The 17,325-nt window shown below is 36.8% G+C and overlaps 2 protein-coding genes across 2 annotated transcripts; both read left to right on the top strand.

The window, feature by feature from the left end:
* The first annotated feature begins 1,240 nt into the window (after positions 1-1,240).
* Positions 1,241-7,053, top strand: LOC135694306 (alpha-1,3/1,6-mannosyltransferase ALG2). The gene is made up of 4 exons (XM_065212987.2): positions 1,241-1,957; positions 2,733-3,035; positions 4,203-4,630; positions 6,855-7,053. The coding sequence occupies exons 1-4, from the start codon at positions 1,498-1,500 to the stop codon at positions 6,996-6,998; spliced, it is 1,335 nt and encodes a 444-aa protein (XP_065069059.2). The 5' UTR covers positions 1,241-1,497; the 3' UTR covers positions 6,999-7,053.
* A 143-nt stretch (positions 7,054-7,196) lies between these two features.
* On the top strand, positions 7,197-16,170 carry LOC135694311 (ATP-dependent DNA helicase PIF1). Its single transcript, XM_065212992.2, has 7 exons — positions 7,197-10,206; positions 10,980-11,251; positions 12,298-12,404; positions 12,864-13,110; positions 13,946-14,033; positions 14,453-14,598; positions 15,860-16,170. The coding sequence occupies exons 1-7, from the start codon at positions 9,378-9,380 to the stop codon at positions 16,091-16,093; spliced, it is 1,923 nt and encodes a 640-aa protein (XP_065069064.2). The 5' UTR covers positions 7,197-9,377; the 3' UTR covers positions 16,094-16,170.
* The last annotated feature ends 1,155 nt before the right edge of the window (positions 16,171-17,325 follow it).

Genomic DNA, 17,325 nt, shown 5'->3' with positions numbered 1-17,325 from the left:
GCCTGGTCAGTCAACATCTTATGCACAAATTTCAATCAAAGAAGAAGCCTAACAGGGTGTTTTATCCAAAAAATGGAGTGCAGCCCGTAAATGAGCTGCCAATAACCACCCGAAGAGGAAATTTACCTAACCAACTTTTACTAGGCCAGTTTTTAGTGTAGAATTCAAAGCTTGATGTTGATCGGGTAGGAGAGAACGCTTTTCCGAGATGCGGAAGATTTTGCCCAAAAACTTAGATACAGCCTGTGAGTGAGCTAGCAATGGTCACCCGATGAGAAACTTTACTAAACCTGTTTTTGGTGCAGAATTTGAAGCTGGATGTTGATCAGGTGTGATTAGTCGCTTTTCCGAGATACAGGGGGTTTTGTCAAAAACTAGGACACAGCCTGTGAATGAGCTGTCAATGACCACCCTAGGAGGAACTCTTCCAAAACCAACCTTTTCTCTATTAGTTTTTTATCAGAGTAACTTACTATCAATGTAGCCTCGAATTCAGTATTTATTCGCAATAGTAACACTATATTTCAGATAAAAGACGCCCATAAAAGTGTGCAGTATTTTGATTCGCCCATTTCCATTTTTTTTGTAATAAAGTACCTATAGGGTCATTTCAGACCAAGGAGACCAGACCAACGGTCGACATGTCGCATCATCAGAAAAAAATGGTAAATATTTAACAAACAGGCCAAAATTTTCAATATTAAAGGCAATGTCTATCATAAAATTTCCTTGTCTCTGGCATAATTTTTCGCTGAAATATGGTAGCTTCAATTTTTTTGTGAAATATGGTAGCTTCAATTCAATGTGAGTCATTCGTATCAATATTTCTTTTTCTGCGGGGGTTCTTGGAACCAGGGATGCTGTCCTAAAACGTTAGGAATGGGGGGTTGTGATGTAGGCAAATTCAAGAGGCCACACCCATGAACACACCCTTGCCACACCAAATATACTTGCATTTAAGACACTCCGTTGTGTGTAGAAATCATTAAACTATTCGATGACACAAAAACTGATAAGAAATGGCTCATTCACGAGAAACCTATAGTATAATGAAGGGTTGCCAACACAGAATTTGTCCAACCAAATATGAATTCAATTGTTGAGGGGCTGAGCCCTCCCCAAATCTCTCTGGAGTATAACAAGGGGGCTGAGAACCCCTACAAGGCACCACTGCTTAGAACATTCAGAATGATTATTTTTGACGCTGCCATTTCATTGGCTGCCACAAGCTGTCGTCGATCTGAGACTTTTACGTTCGTAGACGAGGCTTCACTTCCGCGGGCGTCGATACAACACGTTGCAACGAAGGGAAAATTGTATGGTGTGCGATTAATAAGTACGACATGCCATTGTAAATTTTAGTGAAAAAGGATTTTGGAAGTCTGATGAAGCTCTGCTTTTTGCAATTTTCAAGTTCATTATGAAAGTTAGTTTCGTTTGAGAGAAGGAGGTGCAGAAAGAAGTTGTCAGTTTGGCCTAAACGTTGTTGGAGCAATCATGGTATATGTTGCATTTATTCACCCAGATCTCGGCATTGGCGGAGCTGAAAGGTTTGTCGTTGATGCAGCAGTGGCACTTAAAACCAAAGGACATAAAATTAGAATTTTTACTTCACACCACGATGCCAAGCATTGTTTCAGGGAAACAATTGATGGAACTCTCGATGTCACCGCTGTTGGGGACTGGCTGCCTAGGCACTTATTTGGACGTTTACATGCCTTATTTGCTTACATTCGTATGATATTCGTGGCGATGTATTTAGTGTTTGTTTCTGACTTTTGCCCAGACGTAATATTTTGTGATCAGGTGTCCGCATGCATACCGTTTTTAAAGCTGCGAGGAAAATTCAGAGTTATGTTTTACTGCCATTTTCCAGATCTTTTGCTCACCCAAAGGAGAAATATTGTTAAAGCTATCTACAGAAAGCCATTAGATTGGCTTGAAGAGACAACTACAGGTAAATACTTTTATTTTACTACCCTGATTAGTAAAGATGCTGAGGCCTGCAATGATGTAAACAAGTATTTTGAAAATGTTTTTAAGTGAAAACAAAGATGAAATGGTCACACTCAAAATCTTTTGATGAAACGATTATGTGCACATCACCTTATGTACTCACTGAAAACTGTTACACTCACTGATACTCACTGGATATTCTGTACTCACTGAAAAACTGAAAATTAAGCAATTCAAAACATTTTAAAGAATAAGGAAATTGCTTGGGAATTTTTTCATGGGCAATGTATTTAAAGTGGACAATGGTACATTTATTTGTGGCTTATCTATACCGTAAATCCTCAAATTGGCCCCCCTCAAAAAAGCCCCCCTCGAATAATCCCCCACCCTAGAACTACAAACTGGCAATAAGCCCCCCCCCCTTGAATAAGCCCCCACTGCTACTGTAAATTCTGGAATTGGATCCCTCAATTTGATGGTTTTTGCCATCTGAGGTTGCCTATGGCGTTTTATTGAATTACCACAACAAATTCGTATTTTTGGTAATAATTAATTAAATGCTCATAAAGAAATTCCTGATAAAATAAACAAGGTCTTTTGATAATGTCTTCTTATTGTCTACAATAATTTTATAAGCCCCCCTCCCTCATATAAGCCCCCCTCTCGAATAAGCCCCCCTCCAAAAATATAAAAAATGAATAAGCCCTCAGGGGGCTAATTTGAGGAATGACGGTATATTTATATATATAGCAAAGCTGTTTTCATTTATACCATAGGAATGGCAGATTATGTCATGGTGAACAGTAAATTTACAGCAGAGACATTCAGGGAGACATTCAAATCACTAAAGAACTTGCCTGTCACAGTCTTATACCCTGCCATCAATATCAAAAGCTTTGAAATTGATGCAGAAAGGAGTGTTTTGAATGATGTCATACCTCCCACTTGCAAATATATATTTCTTTCCATTAACCGATATGAGAGAAAAAAGAATCTTGCTTTAGCATTGGAGTCAATGAGGGAGTACAAAATGAAAGTTGATGAGGATGTATGGAGAAAGACACATCTGATAATGGCTGGTATGTAAAACACATTGAGGCAGATAACTAAAAGTCAATTTGAAGTAATAGTATTTTCTTTAAACAGATTCTTGTATGTTATAAAGTGGTACTTTTAAGTGAAATGAATACTTAGCAATAAGCATAATATATTTTCATCCAATCAAACTTTTCAGAATGCTCAACAAATTCTGAAAAACAAATTGATTAATTGTTTCCCTAAAGTGTTGTTTTGAATTGAACACAGAGGCTAAGAAAAGAAGCAAATCTGCAATCTTGGAATGGATAATTCAACCATAGATGTAGGGTATAATATATTAATATATTTGCGTTCATGTGTCCAAAATAAAATGGATACTACAGACAGGTCTGTATGTGTCAGCCAAGTGAACTGCGAATTGCTCACCTACAATTTTTAGCCCCTTTTCATCTTGACACAGGAGTGATGTGGCTAGGCTGGACACCAGGAAATTTCGTGGTGGGCCCCTTTCAAGTGAGTTTGTAAAACCCAAGACAAACAGGCCCCTGTGAAACAGTTGCTTGGTATATAATAGAAATAATAAAAATAGTAATAATAATAATAATAAAGAAAATAATAATAATAATAATAAATTTCACTATTACAAAGGTAATTTGCAATTGGCTAGCCTGGGTTCACAAAGAAAAAGACTATTACAAGCACAAACAAAAGAAATTATCAACAACAAAAAAAGGAAAAAGTGTATTCGTCATTGTTTGTTTTAGAAGTTGTCAGTAGCAGAGATCGTTAGAATTGAAGTAGTTTAGGATTATTCGAAGTCTTATTTCTGTAGTACAGATAGTTAAGTTGGATAGTTTGGAGATCATGAAGCGGAGATGATTCTTGCTGATATCTAGAGCGTTGCACATGTTGATGAAAGAGGAGCAGGAGAGACCAAAGATACCTAGGGAACTGATAGAAAGATTAACAAACATGATAGAAGAATAGGCTGAGCTTAGGCTGTGAATGAGATGCAAGTATTTCTCTCTTTTGCGGTTAGCATAGACATCCAAGCTAGTTTCATATCCTACTGTAAGCTCGAGTATGAATAGGCGTTGATCAGAAGTGCAAAAAGAGAGCCCTAAGATAGCAGTTATTTATTTATATATTTATTTGTTTAATTATTTGTTTATAATTTATTTATTCATTTGTTTATTTTGTACTTTTAGGAGGATATGATGACAGAGTTATTGAAAACAAAGAGCATTATGTAGAACTCAGAAGATTTGCAGAAGAAAATGGTTTATCTGACCATGTTACTTTCATCAGATCATTTAGTGACAAGGAAAGAGTGGCACTGTTGAAGTTTTCAACTTGCTTACTTTATACTCCAAGCAAAGAGCATTTTGGTTTAGTTCCCATTGAAGCTATGTACATGAGATGCCCAGTGATAGCATGCAATTCTGGTGGGCCTCTTGAAACTGTTTTAAATGATGTAACTGGCTTCCTTTGTGATCCAAATCCTCTGGCTTTCTCAACTGCAATGAAGAAAATAGCAGACAGAGGTCCATCTGTTGAAGTATTAGGAAATGCTGGTTATGATCATGTCTTAGAAAATTTTTCGTTTGAAAGATTCAGTGAAAAACTAGATAAAGCTGTAAGTATGGCTATTTATTACTTCAGCAAGCCCCTCTCTACTTTCTATTTGAGATAAAATTTGATATCGTAGACTGATAAAATCATAATGCTTAAAATGCTATTTACACAATAAATTGCTTATTAAATGTCTATTTGGTTAATGAGTTCCGTTTATTCGCCCAATAAAGTAGGGATAAGGCTAAGGGTCACAGACATTGCATGATTTTATTCATGTGAATTTCTAAGGGTGTTTGAGACATGAGAGGACTACAGCCTTTACAAGAGGCCTATCTCAATCAAGCAAATATTTTTAATGCAAGACGCCTACTTAGCTGCCTCTAAATGTTTTCTATCTGATGACACTCCTGTGAATTTCATCTACTGTATTATGCCATGTATAAGATGCATCCTGAATTTCATCTACCGTATTTTGCATAAGACCCACCCTTAATTCTATGTTTGAATTCTGAAAAAATAGTGTTTTACCCTGTACAAGACGCACCTTATTTTCTCAGTGCCTGTGAAGCATGTATATTTCAACTCAAGAAAACTATAGACACTAAATCTGTGGAAGAAAATTCGTTCAAACCGCAATGTTACCTGCGTCTAATACACAGCGAAATACAGTAGTCTCTTTTTCACAATTATGGACATTCTTCCTAAATCAAATTGAAAAATTGGAAAGAAAGAGTTCTGTAGAAACCAGTGGCGTCACCAGCTCGAAAAAATAAATTGCTTATCTAATTTGAAATTTTTGGACAAGCAACTTTCTCAAGCAGCATTTTTCGTAAAGGTGGCTTTTTTGACTGTGCGAAAATCGAAATCAATCTGATCAGCCCAGTCCACCCCGTGGCGACGCCCAGTGGTGGATTTAAGGGGGAGCAACTAGGGGCAGTTGCCCCTCCCTCAACGAGTTGAAGCAAGTCTGGCGCCCCTTTTTGGAAATTGTGCGCCCCTTTTGAAGAATGAGAATCAGATGAAAAAGGTTCTTGGACCGATAGGGTAATTTGCTTCAAGGATTACCTCAAAGTTATGTTGTTTGTTCTGAAAAGGTATCTGAAATTGTTGTGTACAGCGTACCCTCGTAACCAATTTTTGAAAATTTTTTAGCGCCCCCACTACCAACTGCCCCTGCTTCAAATTTGCTCTGGATCCGCCCCTGGCGACGCCACTGGTAGAAACACAAAAGACTTTGCTGATACAGCATTAAATAGACGGATTATTAACAAAATGAACAAATAGCTGGTTAACATGTCCCAGATTTCTTCAAGGTGTTGAAAGAATCCAAATAATTGTCTGGTTTTTTTACTTTTCATCTAACAACCCAGAGTCCGATTTAAATCTCATTCGCTCTAGTTAATAGGAAAAGGTGACCAAATTTTAGTTAAACCTGATTATTTTCCTCAAGGCTATACCAAGCTAGAAATTATTGTCATATGACATTGTGGCAAGAACGCAAATTATTTTTTCATTTGTTTGTGTGACACAAAATTTGTGTAGCGAAACTTGTCTGACAACATTTTGCTGTTGTCGATTATGTTGGTAATTAGTGGGAATATCTGGAAGGGAAAAGCTGAAATGGAGATAAAGCAAAGAGCAGTTGCCTGCATATAAAGCCCGTTTTAGGAAGGTCTGAACTACGTAAAACCCAAAACAAAATAATCTTGCGAAGTTAGACAGTAGTTACAGAGGAGGGATCAGTTGGGTTTGTTTTCTTGGGTCAAGAAAATTGCTATTGAAGACATGGGGCCTAAGTAGAAATGATGATAACCCGGCACAAGTAGTTTCAACAAACAATGCACTTTATAGCTCAAATGTTTCAAAGCAGTCAACAAAATTTGGTAGTCCAATAAGTTCATCTACTAAAGTTTAAGTAATAAGCTCGAATTCGAGACTACTGTTGTGTTTTGAGCACTGCGCAGTAGACCGCGCGCGGATTTGACCAGCATTGAATTGAATTGCCCGACAGCATCAGGCCAAACTAGCAAATATTTGTTACATACGAGAAAATGTTACACGAATTGTTTAACGACCTTCAAACATCGCTGTGAAAATTTTTTGTCGGCTTTGTCATATGACATGGTGGTCAAACTAGGAAACATTCTGTGAACATTTGTGAAATATGAACATCGTATGCCAAAGTTTCCTAGTTTGGCCGGGCAGAAATCTTTTAAAAATCCCCTTGTTTTTCCCTTAGCACAACACCCATCCTTGAACGTAGATGTTTCAATCTCATTCTTTAGGTGAAGATGCTGGTTTTCACAACAGAGAAAATGGGAGGACTATCTGCACCAAGCTCTAAAGTACTGATTTGTTGCCTCTGCATTGCCATTGGAGCCATTGTTGTCTACTGCATATCAATGACCATGCTTATCAACTTTACTTAGTAATAATTGTCATTTAGAGTTAAAAAATCCTTGGTCCAAATTATGCAATCAGTAATTTTTGTTTATTTCTCTTGTCACTATTCTTGCTGCCCAGACTCATGTCTTCGTTCGAAGCTAAAATAAAACAACTTGGTCTCACCTTCCTCTCTTCTAGCCGCCTTTCTCCCTTTCCTTGTTAGGGATCCCCCTAAAATTATTGGAAAAGTGCAAGGAGTTTTGATTTACTGCAATGCTAGGAAGAAAAAGCCGAGAGATTATGTCCCTATCTGAAGATAAGCTAAAATTTTAAACAACGACACCAGAAAGTTGATTAAAACCATCAAATAGCTTTCAGTCTGTCGATTTTTTTTTCATAGAAAGCTTGCGTTATTGAGAATTGCTTCAAAAAATGCATTTTTCAGCAAACTGGAAGCTTCAAAATTCAAAAGTTTCCTTTTCCTTCGGCGGCAAACATGGTGCCGTCTCGGACAGTGTAGTTATATCCGTGGCTTGTTCCGATATATAGATCTAAAGGGTTGGAAGGTCTAATATTGTTATGTAAATAGATGTTATAAATCAACACAATGTATTTAGCGTGAGTCTGGTACCCAGGGTAACGATACACCTGCTACAATGATACTCAAAAATACTGTTAGGATTTACAAAGAATAGCATACTCTATTTGAAAATTCTCTTTCATGTCCTGTCAGTGATTGACTACCCTCTCTCCCCTCATTTGAATGTCTTCCGGTACGCCACAGATATTTAGATATAGATCGGCGTGCTTCCGAGCTCTTGTACTTTTCTGCACAATTCAATGACTTTGAAGGAAAATTTGAATATAGCTTAATGTGGGGTCGCCATTCCGACCCTTTGTCCCCCCCCCCCTGCGATCTCATCCCCAGCACGCCTCTTAAGATGGTGCCTTGCGCTCAAAAAAAATTCGCTGCTAAGAAAACATGCTGAAACAGGTCTGGGGATTTGCCACCCCTACTCCACAGGCCTGGCTACGGGCTTGACTAGCTCTTTAAGAAATAGTTAGAAAATACAGAAAGATTTGAATGAGATTTGAATGAAATTACTGACTCAGAATAAAACCTAAAATATTTTTTATTTTTCCATAAGTATAGTACAGTACGATTGATAAATCGCCTTCTGCATTTGCTTTTATCTAAAGACTGATCTTCGGGTTTAAAATTCACCCTACAACATGCAGCTGCTGAAACGAACGGTTGTAGCGCTGCAATTAAATTGGTAGCGATTTCAACCAGGCAATCAAGAGCAGGCGTGTCTGCAAAGTATATTCTAATTGTTAAGATAAATTGAACGTAAGAAGAATTTAATAAATTAACGTGGTGTTTGGACTCATGTTTACCCAGCAGAACAGCGAAACGCCTTCAAGCTAGCCTGTGTGGCTGGCTACTCCAGCAACTGTGTGCACAATCGGTTATTATGTAATTTAACAGTTGGTAAAAAAAAATTTTCAAAGAGCCATCATATTTGTCAACAGACAACTTTGTCCGATCAACTTTCCACTTGCTTGGTTTTGATTTTCAAACTTTACTGGTGTCTCTTATCTACGTTTTGCTGGCAGTAAATCATCGCATAGTTTTTAACCGTTGTGCCCGAGCTTGTTGTTTTAAAATATGTTTTTCCTCTGAAGAAAACCGGGAAACTAATGGCAGGTATATAAATTCTTGCACACTTTTCCTGAGATAAATCCACCAAAACTATGATATTCACGTACTTGCATGCAATGTATGTTAATATCATCGCTTAAATGCAATGCCAAGAATCAAATATGATATTTCCATTTCAAAATTCCTAAACGGCCCTTTACGAACTTCATAGGTGGCCTTTCTGCGCGGCAATAAATCTCTTCTTGGCCCCCTGCGAATTTTTCGATTGCCCTGTGAAATTGACTCTTTGTAGATTGGGGGTGTGCCTCCATACCCCCCCCCCCCTCCAGTATTTTCGCCCCTGAATGAGATGGCACCTCATGTGCATAGGAAGAATAGAGTTGTTGGAGTTGCACCATAGTTTGAGAAGGTTCGGAAAAATTAGTGTTGCATTTGAAAGAAAGGATTTTTATAATTCTATTTCCCGATAATTAATTTTCTGTTTGGAATTTGAACTTTGGATTTTTACCTGTTTTAATTGGGTGTTGAGATCCACGCTGGCTGGTCCGGGATTTAGTACGGACGTCCTCGTTCTGGTAGCGAGACTCGAGCTCGATTCGAGCATTCATTGGTTGCCTATTTTGTTGTGGGAATATTTGAATCATGACCGCCTCAAAGTGAAGATGTCTCCCCAGATCGAAGGAAAGCTCTTTAATTAAATTTCGCTGGAATTTTCGCTGATTTCCCAGGTATCCATTTGACTCATTTGAAGCCTACAAACATGCAAGTAGAACAGTACGAGCTTGATTGCTGTGTCGCCATCGAAAGTTTGACACCAACAGGGAATGTAACCAAGAGCCAGAAATTAAATAACTGCATGGTGTCGTTAGGCAGGGATCAGTTCAGAGACATCGTGATCAAAATTGCTACTAAAAAGACTGGAAAGACTCAAGATATTATTATGAAGAATGTCAAGATATTTAAAAAGTTCCTCAGAGAGGGGAAGGCTTCAATAAGAACACAAGATAAAACACAGATTCTCATATCAAATTGTCCTCCTGACAGGCTTGCGATGTTTCTTAAAACCCTTGCAATTAAACTCGGAATTATGAAAGGTCATGCAACAGATAAGGCTAGACTTTACAGCACTGTACGAAAGGAATTCCAGTTTATTAGTCCACTTACGGAAAAGGATTGCTTGGTTTTTCAGGACAAATCTAAGCAGGGCAACAAAAGTCCTTCAAACCAGAAGGTGCCTTCGGGTCTTAAATCTAGAGTTCATGCTACAGACATAACACCCAAAAGGAAGCGAGGAAAGGAAGATGGCTATTCTTTACCCCGAAAAAGAATTAATAGTAGTGAGAACATAACAAAAGTCACACCAAATGTCGACAAAAAGATACATTTGAAAATGACAACTGAACAACGAGAGGTATTGGATGCAGTGTTACTGGGCAAAAATGTTTTCTTTACTGGATGTGCAGGTACGGGGAAATCCTATCTTCTGAAGAGAATAATCGGTGCTTTACCCCCAGCATCTACAGTTGCATCTGCAAGTACAGGAATTGCTGCGTGTCATATTGGTGGAATCACTCTACATTCATTTGCAGGTCAATTTTCATTTTTATTTTTTAACTAGTTATATGTGGTCTCAGCTTCTGATTTACAACTTTCTCATAAGAGTATTTTTTTATAATACTAAAGTTTCTTATTGGTTAGGTTTTATTAAAAAGTAGCAAGAATAACCACCAACATATGGACTTGAGGGCTGTCACAGTAAGTATGATTTGAAGGGTTGGTATGAAAAAAGATAATGATGAATAACACTTCTATTAACAACCATTCCTGTTATCTGCTAATAGTAGAATTTCCTCTCGTTTCCTTTTGCTGCTAGCATCAATCATAGAAGTGTTGTTTTTGAGAATCGATCCCACTGAAAAAGGTATCAAATAGGCCTCTACATTTATAGCCCAATTCTTGACCATCAATTCCAGAATCTAAAACTTGCCAATTCCAGATTTCTGACTACAGAAAATGAAGAATGCCAGTTCCCAAAAAACATTTCAGCTACCCCAGAAAAAGGTATCCCCAAATTTAATCTTATTTGTGCCCTTGAACCCTAAAACCAGCCACAATGCTATACTTCCTAAAATTCTTTTTGTATTCTTTGGATTGGGAATAATTGAAAAGATGTTGCTGATAGTTATATACCAGAAAACTAACTCACCTAAATCTAGAATAGTTCATAAATGTGCCACCATTTAAAGCATATATCTTAAAACTTATTTTTATTCAATGTATCATTGCATTTTCATGTGTTTTCCTCCATATTATTTTAGTACGTTTTGAGAATATAATGAAAATATATTTATATATTTCTCAGGGATTGGAACTGGTGGTGCTTCATTAGAAAAATGCTATGAATTATCATCACGGCCTTCAGTGAAACAACAGTGGAAAAAATGCCAATTTTTGATCATAGATGAAATATCAATGGTTGAAGCTAGTTACTTTGATAAAATTGAAGCAGTAGCCAGGTACATACGGAAAAGTGACCTTCCATTTGGAGGGATTCAGCTGATTCTTTGTGGAGATTTTCTGCAGCTGCCACCAGTAATTAAAGATTCAAAAGTGAAGAAAAAGTTCTGTTTTCAGGTAAAGTTTCATTAAAAAACAGAAACTGTTCTACTTTTGGGGTGAGCAATAGCTTGTGCTCCCTTCACTATTCTCCACATGTGCTCAATGGAGCAGTGAATCAGTCTCCTAAAGAAAACATGAAAGAAGCTGTGTATTTCTGAGCTCTAATAAGATTTATCTTGAAAAGATGTGCCAGCAAAATTTTCAACATCAGAGGTTGAAGGGAAAATTACTTTAAATACTACAGCATCAATTTGCTCATACAGCACAAATTTTAAGTATACACATCAATTTTGTCATGGATATAGCTCATCTGAACAAATCAGGCAAGCAATTCAAAGTTCATCAGCAAAATAATGAATGGCCAGGCTTGCTAAAAGCATGCTATTTTATTGATTGTATGAGCAAGGTATCTGCAGTTATTATAAGCCTCTTTGGTTGATAATAACGTAAGCCTCTTTGGTCACCATTGGCTGAAGTTTTTAAAATCTAAAAAAGCCCCTTGGCCTAGCCTCCCATTTGAAATTTTGTAGCAACTTGGATCCCTCTTGAACTTTTATGAAAACACTTCCTTTTTACCTTTTAAGTGCAAACTAATTGGGAGATGATTTATTCTCATCCTTTTTTAATCAGAAGTCATATCGAAATCATCAGAACCTTTCTTTTACAAAGCTATCTGACATTTGAATCTTATTTGGTTGGGTTGGCTAAGATCTTACAATAAAAATCTGTCTCTCTTTTTTCTGACTAAAAGTACATATACCCAAGTTACTTTTGGCTAGGATAGGTAGGTAAAAATTTTTGCAAGCAGGTCCTTCAAATATGTGTGGAGTATGCTTTGGAATGTTTTAGTTTTTCAGATTCCACAACAAAAGGCAAGTCTGTAATCAAATGTAAAGCAGCAATGGACACGGGAAGAAAATTGATAAATAGTCTTCAAAGAACTGCAGATCACCATCAATATAAGATGTTTTTATAATCCAGTTATAAGCAAGAGCACTGTTTTAATTATGCTAAAGCTTCAAATATACCTGTGCTATCTAAATAATTGCTCTTTTGTTTAGGCTGAAAGCTGGAGAGATTGTGTCAACTCGGTTTTTGAACTAACGGAAGTGAAACGTCAAGATGATACATCCTTTATTAATATTCTACAATACATCAGATTTGGAAAGTAAGTTTTTAGCTTATAAGAGAAATAAATTTGCATAACGATATTGCAAGCTCAAGTCATTTGCCATGCCGAGGCTTAAACATACAGACTGGACTTATCTTGTGACGCACGCTGTTTTCATTTCAAATATCAGTTTTTGTTAATTTATCTTCAAGAAATCGAAATTTATGCAAGATTCAAGTAAAATAATTCACAAATTCTGAGGAATTTTTAACGAAATACTTTTTTAGTGTGTTGGAATCTGAAATCAGCTGTTTTATACAATCATGATCACCATATCCTCATTGTGTACGTATAAGAAAATATTTGAGAAAGGTTATAGAAAAACATCTTGTAGATTGGGAGTAGTCTTAATGGAGCAAACAACTGAAGAGAATCGAGTAAATCTCTGAGCTTAAATATGTTCTTCTGAACCTAGATGTACCTTTCAAAGAAAAATAATGAAGTAAACTTTTTTAGGTGCCCGGAAGAAATTCTGGCCGTACTGGAAAATGGAACCTCTAATGTCAATAACCGCCATGGCATACAAGCGACAAGACTTTGCACTCACAAGGATGATGTTGATGAAATGAACAATCTTAAAATGAAGGAGCTCAGGGGTGAATTAAAAGTTTTTCAAGCTGTGGATAGCGATTCCCTATTCACAAATCAAATGGACAGATATCTGCCTGTTAAGCAACGTCTCGAGCTTAAAGTTGGTGCTCAGGTATTCTTATACGTTCTGCTTCATTTTTCGATAAGCCATCATTTCGGGGCTTTGAATGATTGATAAATTTTGTGTGCAGATCCAAACTTGTGTTGCTTTTCCTGTTGACCTTGAAAACATGAAGATTTTTGCAGCGAACGTAAGGCAGAAGTATTTAACTTGGCGCCAATTGAGTTATTTATTCTAATTCATTGTAGATGCCTGAAGGGGCAAAAACGGCAAGTGCACCTCCATTGTTTTCTAAGATATTCCTTCATTTTCCAGATTTCATTATTTGCCAATTCGGTAACTGTCTCCTGTCCTCAAAACAAAATCAAATGCTAAGATCCTGTTATTTATATTCTAGATCATAAGAGTTATCAAAATAAAATGATACGTTCATAGAAAAACCACTGATTAGCAAGTTGTGTTTGCATGCTGTTTTCCGAGCAATGCAGAAACAGTCACGTGGCTGTTAATTTTGCGCTTCTTTAAATTTAATTGGGCCTCGTTGCCTGCCCTTAACCAAAATAAGCGCACTGAATTAAATTTGAAATTAGCGTCTTCACCTTCTTCGAAAGATTTATTTTCACATGATATACAATTATAGCTAAAAAGATGAACTGAATAAATTTCAAAACAACTAGTTGGGTGCATTTAGATACCTGATAGCTGAAGTGCAAGTTGTTGAGTCACGATTCCAGTATTTAAAAGAGTTTACCCAATATTTCTTAATTACCTTAGTCGGGGTTTTAATAAGGTCAATATTTCAGCCTCTTTTTGGGGTCTAAAAAAGCTTATAGTGTTTGAATTACGTTTTATGCAGTTTCAACCATGTTGATTTTTTAACTTTTAGGTAATGCTTACAAAGAACCTGGATTTACAAAAGGGTTTGGTGAATGGTGCAAGGGGGATCGTGAAACAGTTTCAAAGCAACTCTTTAAGTAAGAATCTTTTCCATTTTTTATTTCCATATTTTTGCTTCACAAGGCTGCTCATTTTCTAGGTTCGCTCACGACCTTAGAAAAGAATAGGCTTTCCTGTTGTTCTAGCGGCTCAGGTATTAACTAATGCTTCTGAGTGCTATTTGCAAACTTTAGAGTTACGGCTTACATTAAATTTATTGCAGTTAACCCCAAACAGACAGAAAGTCAAATTTAAGAAAATTATATTCAATGAGACAAAGTGTGTTAAAATATTATTATCTTCATTTTAAAAATCTAAAGCTGAAGCATTCTGTAAATGTTTTCATAACTGACAAAATGAAACAAAAACTTAGCCCATATTGTTAAATAGTTTAATATATTGTTTTTCATTGATTCATGATATATAACATTGTTTGACATGATAAATTTTCTTGCAGATATACCCATTGTGAAGTTTGTGAATGGCTTAGAAATAGCGCTTAAAACAGAAAGGTTTACATTAGGTATCCCCGGAGGTGGTTTGGCAACAAGACAACAATTGCCATTAAAACTAGCATGGGCCATCTCCATACACAAAAGCCAGGTAACAATCATTCGCCTTATTTGGAAACTTTTTGTTTCTTTATTTGCTCCTACCTTCCTTCCGAAGGTAGTTCTTAGGGCATTTAGAAGCTATTGAGCATTTTGCTACCTCTCGATGTGACCAAAACTCCGGATTTCTAGGCCTCGAATTAAAGAGGGCTGCCGACTCCCCTTACTCTAAGTGAAAGTTTAGTCATAGCAGAGACTCGAGCCATAGACCCATGAATCTGTAGTCCATAACCCTTGTCACTGGGCCATTCTCATAGTAATTGTTCCAAATAACCACTGAGCAATCTTCCCACAATCCCACTGGGTCTTGGATATCTAGTCTTTTGCAAAAGTTGTAGGGTGAGAAACAGCTTCAGAAATCATCTTCAAAACACCGCGAAGTCATCTTTGAGTCTTTGAGCAGCATGTTTTGGGTAAGATACCCGTTCCAATAAAACTCCCAAAAGATTTATCTATATATAAAACTATGATTCAAAAAAATGTTAAAAGTAGGAAATTGCCTGTTTTACCTTATTACCCACAAACAGTTTTTAAATATGTCATCTTTATGACATAAAATCTTTATGAATAAAATTTCAAGTTGATTTTTATTGATTCATAAGTGCAGTGCATGTTGTACTTGAAATAAGAAAACAAAACTATCAGCCTTGTGTCTCGACCTGGGTAAGTGACGCTTCGAAACAGCTGTTGTTATGAAAATACAGAATCTAATCAGGTTAATTAACTAACTATATGAGTCACTACAACGCTTTCAGTTTGTACAGGGGGTCGCTTTACCAGGTAATGAATGGAATTGAAATAACGAAAGAAAGGTGGGTCTTGGCTGCGATCGCACCCTAGCTCCCCTTGCCAGTCCGTCCCCAAACGCTACGTCTGAATTTGTTGCCCAGGATCGTATAATCGTCTCTCTAAGCACACCCTATCTTACTCTTTTTCTCTAACGACTATAGTATGCGGTATAATGTTGACAAGGCTAGGATGTTTTGTATCTAAGAAATGTTCCTTGGAATGTCTGAGAGGGGCTTTTACAGAAGAAATGCTTGCTATCTTTAATACGGTTTCATACTACCTTTGAAACAGAAGTATAAAAGTAGCAATATAATGAACCACACAAAGATTTACTTTTCAAAAATTAAGAGAAATAACCCTAGCGGTAAAGATAACAGCTCTTGTGGTATGGGGGCAATAGCCCTGCAGGCACAATAACTCCAAATTTCTTGATGATGAATATTCTATGCTTTTGATTTCTAAAGGGACTGACATTAGACTGTGTTGAAGTGTCGTTGGCGAGGGTTTTTGAAGACGGTCAGGCGTACGTTGCTTTATCAAGAGCAAAGAGTTTAAATGGCTTGAGGATACTTGATTTAAACAGGCAGTGCTTTCGAGCACATCCAGATGCACTGAGGTTCTACATCAAGCTGAGAAGAGAAATGAGGATAAAGAGGGAAATAGAAAAAGAAAATGCAGACTTTATTGGGAATTATTAGTTTTTTTAGTTATTTTATAATTGATTGTACATAAAATATAATGTGTTCTTTTTAACATCAAAGTTAATTTTTCTTTACTGGGTTGCTTTTTTCGTGATATAACTTAGCTCCTAACGACAGAGAAACCACTCAAAATATAAATTTATTCGTTAGTACCATCTACATATATGCATAAAAGCCCATATTCTTTTATCCTGGGCACCAGAGCCACATAAATTCGAGCGCGGAAATAAAAAAGCAAGCGAAGAAGAGGAGGAGCGTCTACCTGAGAAGCAAGACAAATGGGATGACATTCTTTATTCCTTTTACTTCCTTGTAAAGTTTAACTAGAGAGCTTTCTTCTTTTATACTCTTTGAGAATGCTCTTTCTGTGGCTGGGATATAATTTCAAGGGAATTCTCTTTTTATGTTTTGGCTGTAGAATATAATCCACTCTCTGACATCAAAGCCTTGCATCGAAAACCTTTTCAATCAACTTCCCTAAACTTAAACGATTAATGAGCTTTCATTTGCCTTGATAAAGCCAGATGTCGAATATTTAGCAACACCTGAATATCTACAAGCGTTATTTTGTATTGTCACATAAAAAATTTAGCATACACTGATTATCAGCTTTGTGTAGTGATAAATCTAGATTTTTACTCGGGTCACAAGGAAAAGACAATCAAAATCCTAACTTGAAGCAGTCAGGTGCATCATATTAAGGCAGTCAGGTGTTGGTTTCAAAGCGATTCAGCCTAGACTTCAGGAAATTGAATATATGTATCTTTTGAATATGGAAGGCTGCAAATTTTCAGACATACTTACTGTATTTTCTCTAATGAACGAGACTTTAGAAGGACATTTAATAGATATCCGATACACAGGTGAAAATAAATGAACTTTCAAAACTTGGATCATTCAAGGGAAAATGCTTGATCAGGAAGAGCATTTTGTCTGCAGTCTACTTAGACTCGTTATTATAGGGGAAAATAGACCAAATAGGCAATTCTGAAAAAGGGCAATTCTTAATTTACTGCAAAATCTTGGAGTGTCCATACCCCCGAAGTGTCCCCGTTCCTACGTCTCTGCCGCTCTGGCACCGAGAGTATTAGCTACCAAGTAATTTCGCAGAGCAAAAACTGCTTTGAAAAGGAGGACTCATTCCGCCTAGCCCCATGGCTCGACGATTTAACAAGGATATTCACCTTGACTCTTAATTCTATAGGAAAAATTCACTCCCCGAATTTAAA

This window comes from Rhopilema esculentum, chromosome 8 (assembly GCF_057945365.1).
Source record: "Rhopilema esculentum isolate cy_ngs chromosome 8, ASM5794536v1, whole genome shotgun sequence".
Lineage (NCBI taxonomy): Eukaryota > Metazoa > Cnidaria > Scyphozoa > Rhizostomeae > Rhizostomatidae > Rhopilema > Rhopilema esculentum.
The sequence above is the reverse complement of the archived record's forward strand: the minus strand, read 5'-3'. Positions and strand labels throughout refer to the sequence as shown.

What these genes read in the sequence shown, in the direction of transcription:
- LOC135694311 (XM_065212992.2), top strand. Translation starts at nt 9,378, where the DNA reads ATGCAAGTAGAACAGTACGAGCTTGATTGCTGTGTCGCCATCGAAAGT. An exon ending in CACTCTACATTCATTTGCAG is followed by an intron (nt 10,207 to 10,979) that starts GTCAATTTTCAT and finishes TATATTTCTCAG; the next exon opens with GGATTGGAACTGGTGGTGCT. An exon ending in AGCTTAAAGTTGGTGCTCAG is followed by an intron (nt 13,111 to 13,945) that starts GTATTCTTATAC and finishes TTTAACTTTTAG; the next exon opens with GTAATGCTTACAAAGAACCT.
- LOC135694306 (XM_065212987.2), top strand. Translation starts at nt 1,498, where the DNA reads ATGGTATATGTTGCATTTATTCACCCAGATCTCGGCATTGGCGGAGCT. An exon ending in GACACATCTGATAATGGCTG is followed by an intron (nt 3,036 to 4,202) that starts GTATGTAAAACA and finishes TTGTACTTTTAG; the next exon opens with GAGGATATGATGACAGAGTT. An exon ending in GTGAAAAACTAGATAAAGCT is followed by an intron (nt 4,631 to 6,854) that starts GTAAGTATGGCT and finishes CTCATTCTTTAG; the next exon opens with GTGAAGATGCTGGTTTTCAC.